Here is a 15,113-nt window from a genome sequence, read left to right on the forward strand (position 1 = left end):
ATATAATAGCCAACGCTGGCAAATAGTGCTGTTGTTAAGTAGTGCTTGACTATGGTTGTGTGGGACCGTATGTTGGTTGACTCAGCCTTGGCATGTGTATTTGAGATACTAAACTATTCCACCAGGAAAGAGATTGAATGTAGAATTAGAAACACAATAGGTGTTACCAAATCCAATGTTAGCAAGCATGGCAAGGATTTGGTTGAGGAGGAATTAGATAGTACATTGTGTAAATTTGATTTGGAGCGATTGCTGCCAAAAATTGCAGAAAACGCCTACAATTCATATACTTCAATTCTCAAATCTCATTCAGATGGTTTAACGATTGTTGGTGACACTAAAACTTTTTTGATGTGGCGCGTTTTCAGACAATCCATAATACATTTAATACACACAAAAGTCTGCAATAGATTCAAAAATAAAGTAAAAAGCACGCTAACCGATCCCAGCTTATATGCAGACCCTAGCATATCATTTAAAAGTTACCTAACTAACCAAACACTTTCACATTTGATGAGTAAAGGTTATGCTACGCAACAATTGAACTGTGATTTATATCCTGTATATGAAAGGCTGTCTGTTATGGATTTTGAGGGCAAATTTACCGACCTTTCTGGTGTAAACCCTGCTTTCCATTGCACCCATGTCATTCTCACCAAAAAGGAATCGTCCAAAGTAATAATTATTAACATAGATTTTACATAACCCTATAAACCTTTTATACAGCATTCCCTATCAGCTTAACCGAGATTGTGCACTAAATTTACAGGTGGATATTTTAAAATATTTTTGTTAAAATTAATACAATAATTCATTTAGGCCGCCACCTCTATCACGGCCCTGTCAATCAACTCCAAATTTACCATCAAATTACACAAAGATCCAGAGTAACTTTTACATTATTTAGCAATGTTACTGCGTTTATTGTTGTGTCTAAAAATAATCGTCCGATAACTCTTCGCTTCGGTGGATGTTCGTGTACAGTAGCAAACTCTTTAATACTTGTAAAAGGCATAGAGTATGGAATTTCTATAAGTGACTCCAATGCTTATCTTTTGGCAGCATTCCTCCTTTCATTTAATATCAAATGACAAATGGATATGGCGGTGCTAGATTACTTTGCGCCGCTTCTTAATTTTTATCCTTTTGTTCTTGTAGTGAGTCCATAATATCCCGGCATCCCATTTTCGGATACCAATTTTGCCTATTATTTGCGCATATTGTCTCCTTCTAGTCTCATCCTTACTAGTAAGTTCATATACAATATTTTGATAGCCTAGTGGAAATGTAATAATTGTATTCTGTGGAATAACTAGTGGAAATTTATTGGCAATTAGTAAATGCGCGATATGTTTAATTGGGCTCGCCGATTTAAAACAATTTAAAGACATTGATACAAGATAAACAATTTTTTTCTAATATTAATGTCTCATTAACCTAGAAACCACTAGAATTAGCATTGATATATCACAAGCTGCTTAACCCTATAATTACTGCAAACTTTCACTAGTTGCATAATCATGCGTTACGGAGAAATGTGCCCAATTATGTTATTATTCTTGCCATATGTGTAGTGTAGTCTATCTAGGCAGGGAAGGCCCAACAATCTACTAGCCTAAAACTATTAGACCCAGGTGCCACTTCAGTCCAAAGCTCGCCATACCAAATGTGCGTCGAATAATTTTCAATCCTTACGTGCTTGAGCGCGTTGACCTTGTATGCCCAAATTAACCTCTTCGAGTGTCCGGCGAAACCTACAACTATGTCGCCGAATTTAACTCTACTTATCTGCACGCGAGAACCCGTTATCTCAAAGTATTTAAGGGGATTGCCTACATGAGTTATAACAAATTTTCATTTTTATTAAAAAAAATGAAAATTTATAACATCAAAAGATAATGTACCTGGCATATCGACGACAAAGACTCCTTGAGGTATGCCTCTGATCCAATTGGGGTCGTTTATATCCAATTCTGTAGGTAACATTAAATTAATTGGAGTAATCGTCTCATTTGCAAATGGATTATTCGGCTCAGAATTAACGCTATCATGTATGTGCAAACTGATTTGTCTAAACATATTAACACCTGGCCCCCTTTCAAGATATTCTTTGGAAATCCACTTGCCATCGTGCAAAAACTCCACTGTTACACGGTACAACCCAGCTTCTTTGTATATCCAAATTATACAATTCCTAGAACCTGGCGGTATAGGTACATTTGTGTTACCAAACGAAACGCGATTCATCCTGAAAAAAATCACGTTTATCGTGAAGATAAACACCCGCTCCCCGTAACTCTTTATTCCTACTCCCATTGGTACGACCGTATTATCTAAATCCAGGATTATATGGCTTTCCCACCTCACAGGCATAGGAAGTTGTGGGCGCAAATTATGAGTGGGATTACGAAATACATAATAAGTATCCCCCCAAGGCACTACTACTCTATTTTGCGAACCTTCTGTGTTGGATGGCTGTTGTATGTGCGGTATATCCCGCCTATTATGTATTCTTTCTCCCTCACCATTTCTTGTATTATTCATACGATTTTCGCCGCTCGGTGCATTTGGTGTGTCTGTAGGAGCGCTTTGTGCCATATGATGGGAAAGCTCTATCATAGTGTGGATGGGACAATGGACGGGTAGTTGCATTGTCTGGGTATCCCTGTTGACAAAGCTTATGTCTCGGGAAATGGGTTGTCTGGCACTGGGTACTCGCAGTAATCTTCCCTCCTCATCCATCCCATAGCACCTAGTCACAGCAAATATTATCACATATATGCAAATCATTATGTCTGCATTAACCTGTGTCTGTATTAACCTAATGAACGGGCGGTAACAGCCGTGTCGCTAGCCTACAGCGCGCTAGGAAGCGGTTTTGCGTTTACTATGATAAATCGCCGTTGATTAGACGTATTTATAGAGGAGAATTAGGAGTTGAAATTGTAGTGGCGACAAAACATGTCTATAATCAGTGTTATTTTTGAATTTCATGTTCCAAGATGGGGAGGTGTACTTAAATGTGAAACTTGATTATCCTGGCCATTGAGGCAATGTCTAATTTTCTGGATTTTATTTCTATGTGATAGAATTTGGTACCTCTTGGACAGGAATCATGTATAATTTCTGCGTATCTATTGGCTTTCTTTAAATCATTGTCTAATTTGGTGGTAGTGCCGATTCCGTTTACCCCTAGATACACTGGGTAACTAGAATCTAACCTTGATATATTGCAATTAATAGTCTACATTTAGTGTACTCTAATCGCGCTAACTCCAAGTCTACTTTAGCGCCAGTTTACCATTCATTTTGGTGATATCTATTGAATTAAGCCTCTGTAGGCAATCATGTAACTGGATTAGTTGGCTACATATGGAGGTTATGGTCCTATCGAATCCTTCGTAACCCATGTGGCCATTACCACTAGTTAGGCATGGTGGATGGGTTTAGATTTGGAGAGGGTTAGTGGGGAAGCCAATGGCCTCAAAGTTGTGCCGTGCCCTGAGCATTCAGAAAAGGAACTTCTTTTCTAAATGTAGCCAGGTGCCTCTTGAAAAGTACATGTCAAATCCAAAGTTCCTTCCGCAGACTTGGAATCAGCCAACTACAGGTATCACTCTATCCTTACTCTTTGCTGTGTACATATATATATACATGTTCTCGCCTGTTAAATAATTGTGCAGACTATTCGAACTATTTTATTCAGAAATCTCAACCCTAGATAACGGCCTTAGGGTTGCTAGTGTAAAGACCCAGGATGAAACCGTCACTGTGGGCGTTTGGATTTACAGCGGTTCCAGGTACGAGACAGCTGAGACAAACGGCACAGCCCACTTTTTGGAGCACATGATTTTTAAGGTAATTTGCACATTACTAACGATTAATTTATGAAATATGGATGATTTAGGGCACTGAGAAGAGAACTAGAGTTCAGTTGGAGCGGCAGATTGAGGCCAAAGGCGCGCATTTAAATGCATATACCGCAAGGGAACAGACTGGGTTGGTTTTACAAATTATTTTGCCTATAATAACCAACTTTATTGCTAAATATTTATGTATCTGTTATTTTATGGCTAAATAATTTGCTTCTGTTATGGTTCCTAACCATTATACATTACCCAATTTTTATGTATGATGGATTGTAAAGTCTTGTATGTGTAATTTTCAGTTGGTTTATATAACTTTAACTATTATAATTAACAAATGAATAATATAGATACTATGCTAAATGCTTTGCCAAGGATACGACTTGGTGTATCGAATTACTGTCAGATATTTTGCAAAATAGTGTTATAGATCCGGGGCAAATGGAAACTGAGAAGCACGTTATACTCCGCGAAATGGAAGAGGTGGAAAAGTCCAAAGATGAAGTGATATTTGATAGATTACATATGACAGCTTTTAGGGATTCTTCTTTAGGGTTCACCATTTTGGGTCCAGAAGAAAACATTCGCAACATGAAACGACAGCACCTGATTGACTATATCAATGCAAATTATACTACTGACAGAATGGTATATTACAACCCATTTAGGTGTTGTGTGCCGTTGGCAATGTGGATCACAACAAACTGGTGGCTGATGCCAATACCTACATGTCAACTCTCAGGCGTGGAGATAAGAAGGAGAGGACTGAAGTTAAACCCTTTTTTGTAGGATCGGAGCTACTTAACAGGTAATCATCACAATACCCACTCAGAAATGATGACATGGGCCCTACTGCTCATGTTGCAGTTGCTTTTGAGGGCGTGCCCTGGGACTCTCCCGACGTAATCGCCTTCATGCTTATGCAATCGATAATAGGTACTTATAGGAAAGACGAGGGGATAATTCCTGGTATGGTCTGCTCACATATATTGCATTTGTGTATAAGCGATGTTTTGTTATGTATTGCATACTTTTGATTATTTAGGCAAAATATCTGGCAACAGGACTATACATGCAGTGGCGAACAGAATGACTGTTGGGTGTGCTGACATGTTTACTGCCTTTAATACTTGTTACAAGGATACTGGCCTATTCGGGTTTTATGCCCAGTGTGACGAAGTTGCTATTGACCATTGCATTGGGGAGCTTATGTTTGGCATCACTTCTCTCTCCTATAGCGTAAATACCCCTTTTATTTAGGTTACTGATGAGGAAGTGGAGAGGGCTAAGAAGCAGCTTCTCACCCAGTTCCTAGGTATGATGGATTCAACCTCTACTTTGGCTGAGGAGGTGGCTAGGCAGGTTTTGTAGGGTTTTAATAATTTCTAGGGTATACGGGAGGAGAATTCCACTCTCTGAATTCATTATAAGATTACAGGCAATCGACTCGGAGGAGATAAAGAGGGTGGCGTGGAAGTACCTGCATGATCAGGTATTTTTGCAGTAATGTAGGAGATCGCCGTAACGGCATTGGGACCTATTCACGGAATACCACCGCTGCACGATATCCGCCAGAAGACTTACTGGCTGAGATACTAACGCTATTTATATATTTTCGTTAGTTTACGCACCAATTATTAGCAGTAATAACTTTCGTTTAGATGCAATAAATATGTCTGTGTAATTGCGTATTTAGCCGATATGGCTGTGAGTAAGAAACTCCAAATAATAATTGGCGAGCGACCTGATATATTGCTGGTATACTATACCGGTGTATTTTTCTATTTTTGGCATATAACAATTTTACTAAGCATTTAAAAAAACCGTCAATAGACATATTTCGACATAATATGATTAATATGTTTGAACATTTTATTAGCATAGATATCTATGCAATATACTACTCTATCCTATTAGATTAGTTTGGACATATCGGAGATGATGTATCAAGATACACTATGTTTAATCAATTTTTATTAATAAAAATACTAACTGGCAACTGACACGCATATATTATGGAATATAACATCTAAACGCAGATAATTAATTATAGCTAGCAATGGATAGTAGTAATAAGAATTAAAGTTTAGATTTTTAAGAATTCCTGTATCCATCATAGCTGAGATGTATTTTGACATCCTAAGGTGACACTTATCCAGATTATAGTTATTTAACCACAAATTGATTAATTCAACTAGCTCGCACTCACAAATAATAGATTGTTTCATAAATTCAACACCCTTACCAACGTTACCAATCAACCCATCCACGCTTGCTGCATGTGCTATTATTATTTCGTTTGCTTCAATCGTTACTTGGTGATAGTATAGTCTGAGCCACCTGATTGCGTGACTCATTTCATATCTGGTAACGTGCTGATCTGTTGTATTCCAACACATTTTCAATTTCCTATCAATTCTCGCCAAGATCCATATTCTATGAGATAATTCTTTCCACAACATAAGGAATTCATCATTGATTACCAAACTCAATAACTTATTCAATTTAATATCCAAAAACTGCGAATCAAAATTATTTATATAACCCCTGATATCATTAGTCAACCCTGGTTCTATCAACAAGTATTTGCTTGAACCCTCAGGTATCAAACCATAGATTTGGGGAAAAGTAAGTATTTGATTCTCAAATGTTACATTCAGTAACATTTCTCTGAATGAACAATTTCTAAAAAATAAATAATCATTTGATACATTTACAAATTCTCGTAAATTGGACACGAGACACTTGACTAGCTCTAGATTATTTTCAATGTAATAGTGATCCAATGTAGCTTCAAATGACTCATTTATTATAATTTTAGGAGATTCCAAATTAAATAATTTTAGATGATAGATAGCTTTTCCGGCATATAATATCTTTTCAGACATTTCCTTTGACACTGGCGATTTTGAAATGTCAACCGCAAAAACATCCCAACCAAAATCTGCAGTTTTGGTTATGTAAAATTTCTTTAAAATGATACCATTAGATACAAATTGGCACGCCATATCCACCCAAACAGACATAATCTGATCGTATAAATCATCAAAAATTTTATCATCACCGCCGTTGATAGAAAGCCTCTTCAATACAGTCAATACACAATCATCAGTTAGACACTGAACTTCCTCTAGTGCTATAGCTAGGGATCGTAATTTGGAATAGTAATTTTGTAGTCTGTGAAGAACCTGTCGCAAATTCAAGCCTTCCATATTACTTAGCGACATTAGGTAATCAAATATTTCTCTTCTAACAATCTTACAAAGTTTATTTGTAAGGTTGTCATTTGTTACTACAAATTTCGATTTTTGCACCAGGAATGTATACAGACTACCCAGTTTGGAAATTTGCTTATATAAAGGATTCATATCATCAAAATCTAAACTACCTTTAGCTATGGTTAGGACATGACCAATTGTACAATTAAGGTCGACTTCGGAATTACGTCGAGTTGAAAGCCTAGTCATAAATCCAAATGTCGTCAGTTGACGTGGTGCTGATACGCCGAAAATTTTCTTCACCAGATTTAATTCCTATAAATGAATCACTGGTTTCCATATGGGAGAGCGCTGATTTGAATACATTATTTGCAGATCGAACTGCAGCGAGTTTTGGTACTACTCCAATGCATCTTTTGGAGGTTATTTTAGTACAAACTTGCGCCCTATTTACATTCTTCTCATTTTCTTTCATTTTTTTCTCAGCTAATTGCTTTGATAATAGAGTCTTCTCAATATCCAGTTCACATGCTGCGTTTTTCCACCCACTAGCCTCCTGTTCTAGAAGAGTTATTTCGCATTGCAAATCTCTGTTAATTAGTTCCAAATTCTGGATTTTTTCCTCCATTTCTCTAGTTTTGACGATGTCATGTTCGTTGATAACATTTTTAGATTGTGATAATTCAATTTTACCCTGCAGTTCCTCTATATCGCCGGTAGATTGTTCTAGTTTCTTAGTTTTCTCTAGTAACAATTCTTTTGTCATTTGTAATTCACTATTAACAATATCTAGAGTATCTTTATATTCGTCAAGTTGAGCATTCAAATTAGCGATCATTTTGCAATATTTATCATTATCTACCAGTGCCTTATCAAGTTGAGTTGTTTTGATTTCTATTTGGGTTTTTAAGCTAGTAATTTCCCAAGCATTTGTCTCATCATTATTATTTTTTATAATCAACTGCTGTTTAAGTCTACTGCACTCTTCTTTTGCGATTTTTAGTTCTTGTTTAACCTGGGCGGCTTCCTCCCTGGCACTGATAGATTCTTCTCTGATTGAGAATATGTTTTCCCTAGAATTTAGAGCTTCATTCTTAGCATTATTTAATTCAAGTTCCTTATGTTTTAGGTCATTGGTAAGAGCTTCGATTTGGCTGGTCAACTTTTGAATGTCCTGTTGGTACTGGATGATTTGTTCAGAATGGGTTAGATTGCCCATTATTTCATCGTCAATTGGTGATTTTAGATCGACAATATCGTCTATAGTAACATCTAAATCATCATTTTCCATTGCGATATCATCAATTGCATGGACGCTAGTACCATTTGGGATTAATATTTTGATACACTCATTAGTTTCTTGTAACAATTTAATGTACTTTTCCTTATAGTTTACAACCTTTGGAACATATCTAACGCCCATTCGTTTCACAATTGTAGCAAAGTGGGTATATATCATTGTAGAAATGAGATCCAGTGTCACTTGCTCTTTGAACATCCTTTTGACATTATAAGTGACTTGATCCCAGAATGAGGAAGATGATCCCCCTTCTTTGGCAATTCTTGCAGCCATTAAGACACTTTGCATATTCAAGTTATTATTTAATGATTGCGATAAGAGTTGATCTCTAAATATTCTAAACCCTCCAATGTGTTTATAATTCCATTTCTTTAGGGCGTCCTTAAAGTCTCCCGACTCGACTAGATTTTCAACACCTAAATTATAACACATCATACAAAAAATTTGCAGAATGACCACAAAATTTAAATACACATAAATCATTTATGATACCTTGCCAGAATTTGATAAATGGAACAGGTAAAGGGGATGATCCGGGCACAGCAAAGGCGGATTTGAATGCTATGTCGGAAGTGAGATTGGAAAATATGTCGGAGAAAATTAACAGCCATTTTTGAAGTATTGTTGCTGGGACATAGGCAAATTTTATCTCGATACTCTCTCGTATGGCATTGCTATACACAGTTATCATGAGATCCATTGTCATCCTCCCCCACACCAACATATATAATACTACCCTAACCTTGTGCTTGGTATAATCCTCAATGGGTCTAGCGCATGAACAACGTACTAGTATCTAGCAGAGTTAGGAGTAAATGTTTGGGCGACCCGTACACGAAATTAATTCAATTAAAGAGGACATTTAGATTTCTAAAGGCAGCACAAGAAAACAACGCTCGGGTATTGATCCTAGGTAACAAGTTTCAGAGCAGAATCAACTTGGATAATTTTTTCTTAACTTCCAAGAACAACTTCACTCACTCGCCCAATTTCAACTCGGAAATCATAGATTCTGCGTCTAAAAACTACGATTTGATTTTGTGTCTAGATCCAATTTTATTTGCTAAAAAACTGAAGAACATAAATCTACCTAGAGTCTTAGTATCTACAGTGGACGACTTGTACTGGCATCGGGACCTAATCGATTCCTTCGACTACTTAATACCCCTAACGCACGACCGCACTGATCAGGCATTACACTATCTTCTTGCGCAAAGGTTGGCACTATTTTTAGTCAAATTAAATATTATTTCTGACACTTAATTTATATTATCACCATCAACTAACGTAGATGGAAGGAATAAATTTTGAATTAAACACCCGAGACCAATCTTTGGACCCTACCAGTGAAAACATATTTCTAACCGGCAAAGCATGGGATTTCGTTACCCAACAAATTTTTGAGGGAGAGGCAGGAAACGCATTTTTAGCAGTTGCTGGATTTACCGCAATAGCTGCCCTTTGTGGCAAAGAGAAGAGGGTGGCTAATTTGGTAAAAGCAGTGCAAATGAATGCTGGTTGCAACATGCGAGTATTTGGGCACCCTAGATACAAATCTCATATCCCGCCAAATCCACTACTCAAGGAGCAGATATTCAAGGGCCATAAACTATAATCATACACTTTTTCAATTACATGATCACTCATATATTATGGACCATGGATGGGGATTCTCATTTTTTAAAGTCATCATTAAACCCCATAATATTCACAATAGAAAATGTTATGCTAACACTCTCTCATATGTATTAAAACACTTAAATTCGTAAAAAATACCACAAATACCACAATCTTCATATAGAAAGGGATAAGTACATTAACATGTGACTTTTTATTACGTGTACAAAAGATTAAAAATTAATGTACATCGTATATGCTATAATTTTATGCCTGCATGTATAAACAGTTAAAAGTAGTCATAGGCAAATTTATATTGCTATATTAAACCTTTATAATGTTATGTTCATCAATTTTTTAATATTTTACACACCAAGGCCCAGCACTTTTCCTCATCCTTCAACGTCTCCTGATCCAACCTCGTAAACCTTGATGGTTCATAGTTTTGAGCCATATTACGCAGGAACGTTTTAGTCACCGAAATCTACATTAAAATTTGCATTCGTATATAACATATTGACAAAATACATACTGCCATCTCCGTATTGAGACATAGTGAACTTGCATCTAGGTGTTTTAGAATCCAGGGGGGCAAGGCCATTCTCCTATCAGAGCGGCTAAACCTAACTAATATGAACGACTACCTGCAATCTGCGAAGATAATTAGGCCAAAATCGGATTTGTTACGAATAATACGCCCTACACACTGAGCGGCCTATGTGATGATGTTAGTCATATATAGTTTCAAAATAATAGATGGCCAAATTTAATGATATCATTGTGTGAATACCTGACGCATAGCATCAAAATTGAGAAATTCAGATTCTTGTATTCCATAGTGGATCTGCATAACTATTTTGATACCCTCATAAATTCAAGTCGAGCCTTCAAAACCCGCGACAAGGAGTACTGAAAAGGAACACCGATTACTACAACACACCGTCCATAATGTCGATCAAAATCAATCCCTTCTGCAACTTTACCTCTGGCTATGGAAAAGAAGATGGCCCCTCGGCCATAGTCACAAGCCTTGCGATAATTATGTAGTGCTAAAATTGTAGTAACTACATCCTTAGTTTCCATAAAAATGAGTTTATTCTTCATGATATTTGCGATTATTCCCGATTCATACCAGGCGGAAAGTATGTGTTCCATGTACAAATATGAGGGGAAGAAGCAGACCATACCATCGGGAACGTGTTTTGACAGATCCACAATTAGTGACCCATAACTTCTTAGAACATTTTGATCGTCCCTAGCGTCAAATTTAGTTGTGATAGGAACCTGGTTAGAACCCCTAGAAACGATGATTGGACATATGCATTTGCGATCTAATGACATGGGAAATGATTCTGTTAGAACGGGGGTAAAGTCTAATATTTTAGGGTAAAATTCCAATGGAGATATTGTACCAGAGGTCAATATAACTGATTTGAACGTGTTAAAAACGTGTTTGATGGCAAGTGATGCATCTAGGCACGATAAATGCAAGATTGGGTCGTAAATACCAACTGCTTCTGGAAAAGGCTCAACTATCACAATGAACCCTTTAGAATAAGTGACAATGAGGGTACAAAAATCAGCAACGATAAATAATGGGGATAAATCGTTAATTGAAGTGAATTTTAGTGTTGTAATTAGTAACTTTAGGCGATTGTAACAAAAGTTAAACGAAGAGACATCTATGCCAATTTCTGTAGATAAATTGTGCAGAAATGTTAAGGGACCCTGAGACTTTATCTCCGGAACTTGAATATACTCCTTCAGGTAGCATACAATGCTTTGCATGAATTTGATAAAGTGGGTTGCCTTTCGTATATTACCTGGCATATATTTTTTCAACATCTGACCAGTCCAGACAGGGGACATGAAGTCTTCCAGTGTAAAATCATCAAGCTTATCCACAATCTCAGATACAAGCATTTGATACTCAGATTTTAAAGTTTCCATGTCTTCCCTTTCCATTCGTTCAATCTGTTGTGATAGATATAACAAATTCCTGCTGGCACCCTCTAAAATTGCCAAATTCAACTCTACTGACAGTGCCTCTATGCAAACATCGTCAATATTATGGGCTTCATCAAATACAACTACAAAGGGTTCCTTATCCCTTTTGATGTTATCGAAGTTATCTTTAAACCTAATCAAATTGTACAAGACAGTTTTAGATACTTTTGGATCTAACAAGTATTGGTAATTAAACACTAGTATATTGGCCCTTTCTAGACACTTTCTTGCGACAAAATATGGACATGGGGAGCATTTTTTTCCTGTAAATGGATGAACGAAATTTTTTGAGTATTCCTTAAGTTTTTCAAGCGTATATACGCCTAATTTAGTTTTAGTAATGTGATATTTTGTAAAAAACAAAGTAAGATTTATGGGTAATGAGATAATACATAACCCATAACATTATTTATAACAAATATATGAATGGATAATTAATAGCATGTAATATAACTATAATTACTTATTAGATTTGCACAAAAATGAACGAAATGAAAACTAGTACTTACCCTTAGGCAGATATTCAGGCAACCAAAATTGTTCTACATGCTCAAAATAACCGCAAAGCCCACTATTATTAAGGGATTCAATATCAGGTATTTCCTGAACATTTTCACAGGTAGTAACGTTTATTTTATCCACTCTTTGCCACATCACTGTAAGTTTTCGACCTACATTAAAAGTTTTTTACACTCATCATCCACCTGATTGCCGTCAGCCACTAGTGAAACTTTAGGATGAATACACAAATTACGACGAGAAGCCAATCCAATTGCTAAAATATCAGTCGGCGTATTTAGTTGTTGAGACCGATACTCAATAACCTTCTCCAATTCCATCAGTGCCTTTTCCATCTCCTGAATTGTCCTAGTGCAGTAAATTAGCTTCGGAGATTGTGGATGTGCCATTTGGTAGGCTGTGATAAAGCTAAACAGGGCCACAGTCTTACCCGTTCCAGTAGGCATTTCCAGTACTGCATGGCCGCCAGCATCTAAAGCCCTTTTTAGGCATCGCAAATAAGCTAATTGCTCGGGATAGACTTTTGAGTAGGGAAAGAAGACTTGGATACCGTCCACCCAAAACAGCACCATAGTCACTAGTGCATAATCCAATGCGCTACGAATACCCGCGACTAATTATTATTACATGCTCATTGTATTAATACTCTAATATAAGCATACTAAAACGCGCTATAATATCAATTCTACGATGTACAAAAATTTCACACAAGGATTGGGCGTACATCACATTTGTTCCACTTAGTGTATTATCGCATCAATTACTGATACACATACAATCAGGTTGTTTAAATCATCTGATATACATTTCTACAGAGACTTACATTTATTAATTATAATGTAAAAAACTCAAACTGTGCAAGCACTAGTTAACGGGCGGCGCAATTATTTCCTTTTGTAACACCAACTAAACCACTCTTATCGATGTATAATTATTGAAACGTAAAAATTGATTACAAGTTATTTATTTATTAAGCTTGACTACTACCGTGCCATTTGGCGACAAACCAACGTCTTCCAGTGTATTCAACAGCTACGTACATAAGCATAATAATTTACCTTAAACTGCTTATTCTCACTATATGGCAGTTGCAGAGTGAAATCACGTAGGCACTTTCCTTCCATTTCCTGGATTATCAATTAACGCACTGGATATAACAGATGTGCCACAGATAACCACTCTTGGAGATAACCAACGGTATCTGTTTTAAAGAAAATTTCCTGCAAGCTACTTCCATCAGGCAGACGTACTTTTATCTGCATTATTTTTATTTATTTGATTATTAAACAACATTTCAATGGCTGTTCATAAATATACAAATGGATGCTCATTACTTTGACAGAGTTAGATTGAGGTACAATACGTGACTTGAAAGTCTCAACGAATGCCTTATTCATCTTATCTTCATGTATTTGCAACAATTCTTTGTTCTTTCTTTCAATCAATCTATTTGAACATATAGTTACCTCTTACAATCTTGTTTAATTGCTTCCTCCAATTCCATATCCTGTTTCTCTCTGAGCCTAATTTTAACTAGTTATTTTACATGCGATCTTTTACTAACTTTCCATGGCCAAATTCACCCTCATATACCTACATTAGCAATCGATCTACCTTGGTAAGTGCTGTTTTTGTGAATTTGACGAATGAATCTAGGGGGATTTTACCCTGAATTCTACCTATCTAATTTAACTACTATGGGCACCTTTATTGGATTATTATTTTCAAATGCAAATATGCTAATATGTGGATAATTATTGGCACCGCATAAGCGTCTAACCCTCCTCCCTTCCGCGGAATCTACATTTTGCGCCCAAAACACATATTCTCCATACTAAATTAGCTTCAGCATACCAAAATATCTTCAATTTGTTTGTTACATAAAATACCTTTACAAAATTCATACGTATTCTCCGATTTCTCATAGTGTAGATAAATAATCAATGGTTTGGCAGCTGTAGCAGCATGCTCTGAGGCCTGAGTTATTATTTAAACACTGTTAATGAACAAAATATTTAAAATCCCTATAAATAATATATGCTATTTCTTACCTCTATGAAGCTACCCTTGTAAAAATGGACACTAGTATTCCCATAAGTAGACACAAAATATTTGTCGAATGATGTTTCACTAAAAAAAGGAAGCCAAGACGTTAGAAATCGATAAATTGTTTTATAATAATCTTTCAACAATGCAAGTAAGGAATAAATTCGGTTCCCTCGTGATATTGAAACACTGCACCCATTGAAATGTTTGAAAATGGCTTCGTTTAAGTCCCAATTGGACGATTCAAGCATATTCCTGGCCAATGTAACATCGGAAGTGTTTACTATACTACAAAACTGGTCTACAAGGTCATCCTTGGACATCGCCAAACACAGTTTCACACACCAACCAGTAACTACCGACTCACGCACCACACTAGACAATTATCGGAAAGGCTTCAAAATTGTTATAAACACATAATATATATATTTAACTCAAACAACACATATACACATACATTAAACTATCTTTGGATGTTTCAATGCCTAGACGTGTAATCCACGCTTACTATATTAGTAATTACATAAATCATAAACCCTA

The 15,113-nt window shown here is 36.4% G+C and overlaps 10 protein-coding genes across 10 annotated transcripts; 3 read left to right on the forward strand and 7 right to left on the reverse strand.

Moving 5' to 3' along the window:
• Positions 1-51: 51 nt before the first annotated feature.
• On the forward strand, positions 52-1,091 carry BMR1_02g00240 (conserved Plasmodium protein, unknown function; the record flags this gene model as incomplete). The annotated part of the gene is given in 4 exon segments (XM_021483035.1): positions 52-675; positions 695-769; positions 820-887; positions 908-1,091. 4 exon segments carry the CDS (start codon positions 52-54, stop codon positions 1,089-1,091), a joined length of 951 nt encoding a protein of 316 aa, XP_021338003.1.
• Positions 1,092-1,109: 18 nt separating this feature from the next.
• On the reverse strand, positions 1,110-1,391 carry BMR1_02g00245 (hypothetical protein; the record flags this gene model as incomplete). Its single annotated transcript, XM_012792370.1, has 1 exon — positions 1,110-1,391. One exon carries the CDS (start codon positions 1,389-1,391, stop codon positions 1,110-1,112), a length of 282 nt encoding a protein of 93 aa, XP_012647824.1.
• A 193-nt stretch (positions 1,392-1,584) lies between these two features.
• Positions 1,585-2,790, reverse strand: BMR1_02g00250 (hypothetical protein; the record flags this gene model as incomplete). Its single annotated transcript, XM_012792371.1, has 2 exons — positions 1,585-1,832; positions 1,905-2,790. 2 exons carry the CDS (start codon positions 2,788-2,790, stop codon positions 1,585-1,587), a joined length of 1,134 nt encoding a protein of 377 aa, XP_012647825.1.
• A 226-nt stretch (positions 2,791-3,016) lies between these two features.
• Positions 3,017-3,410, reverse strand: BMR1_02g00255 (hypothetical protein; the record flags this gene model as incomplete). The annotated part of the gene is made up of 4 exons (XM_021483036.1): positions 3,017-3,078; positions 3,100-3,201; positions 3,222-3,281; positions 3,302-3,410. 4 exons carry the CDS (start codon positions 3,408-3,410, stop codon positions 3,017-3,019), a joined length of 333 nt encoding a protein of 110 aa, XP_021338004.1.
• A 67-nt stretch (positions 3,411-3,477) lies between these two features.
• On the forward strand, positions 3,478-5,465 carry BMR1_02g00260 (mitochondrial processing peptidase; the record flags this gene model as incomplete). The annotated part of the gene is made up of 10 exons (XM_021483037.1): positions 3,478-3,610; positions 3,707-3,858; positions 3,908-3,999; positions 4,217-4,514; positions 4,535-4,674; positions 4,699-4,835; positions 4,912-5,105; positions 5,127-5,233; positions 5,256-5,358; positions 5,379-5,465. The coding sequence occupies 10 exons, from the start codon at positions 3,478-3,480 to the stop codon at positions 5,463-5,465; spliced, it is 1,443 nt and encodes a 480-aa protein (XP_021338005.1).
• A 389-nt stretch (positions 5,466-5,854) lies between these two features.
• Positions 5,855-7,234, reverse strand: BMR1_02g00261 (hypothetical protein; the record flags this gene model as incomplete). Its single annotated transcript, XM_021483038.1, has 1 exon — positions 5,855-7,234. One exon carries the CDS (start codon positions 7,232-7,234, stop codon positions 5,855-5,857), a length of 1,380 nt encoding a protein of 459 aa, XP_021338006.1.
• Positions 7,235-7,325: 91 nt separating this feature from the next.
• On the reverse strand, positions 7,326-9,090 carry BMR1_02g00262 (hypothetical protein; the record flags this gene model as incomplete). Its single annotated transcript, XM_021483039.1, has 2 exons — positions 7,326-8,800; positions 8,877-9,090. The coding sequence occupies 2 exons, from the start codon at positions 9,088-9,090 to the stop codon at positions 7,326-7,328; spliced, it is 1,689 nt and encodes a 562-aa protein (XP_021338007.1).
• Positions 9,162-9,688, forward strand: BMR1_02g00270 (conserved Plasmodium protein, unknown function; the record flags this gene model as incomplete). The annotated part of the gene is made up of 2 exons (XM_021483040.1): positions 9,162-9,601; positions 9,676-9,688. The coding sequence occupies 2 exons, from the start codon at positions 9,162-9,164 to the stop codon at positions 9,686-9,688; spliced, it is 453 nt and encodes a 150-aa protein (XP_021338008.1).
• Positions 10,351-13,099, reverse strand: BMR1_02g00275 (DNA excision repair protein ERCC-2; the record flags this gene model as incomplete). The annotated part of the gene is made up of 7 exons (XM_021483041.1): positions 10,351-10,485; positions 10,534-10,624; positions 10,646-10,716; positions 10,792-10,845; positions 10,866-12,331; positions 12,518-12,679; positions 12,700-13,099. 7 exons carry the CDS (start codon positions 13,097-13,099, stop codon positions 10,351-10,353), a joined length of 2,379 nt encoding a protein of 792 aa, XP_021338009.1.
• Positions 13,491-14,896, reverse strand: BMR1_02g00280 (FAS-associated factor 2; the record flags this gene model as incomplete). Its single annotated transcript, XM_021483042.1, has 10 exons — positions 13,491-13,559; positions 13,586-13,654; positions 13,676-13,783; positions 13,862-13,973; positions 13,994-14,050; positions 14,074-14,120; positions 14,142-14,210; positions 14,233-14,361; positions 14,382-14,504; positions 14,579-14,896. The coding sequence occupies 10 exons, from the start codon at positions 14,894-14,896 to the stop codon at positions 13,491-13,493; spliced, it is 1,101 nt and encodes a 366-aa protein (XP_021338010.1).
• Between the last annotated feature and the right edge of the window lie 217 nt (positions 14,897-15,113).

Source organism: Babesia microti, chromosome II (assembly GCF_000691945.2).
Source record: "Babesia microti strain RI chromosome II, complete genome".
Taxonomy (NCBI): domain Eukaryota; phylum Apicomplexa; class Aconoidasida; order Piroplasmida; family Babesiidae; genus Babesia; species Babesia microti.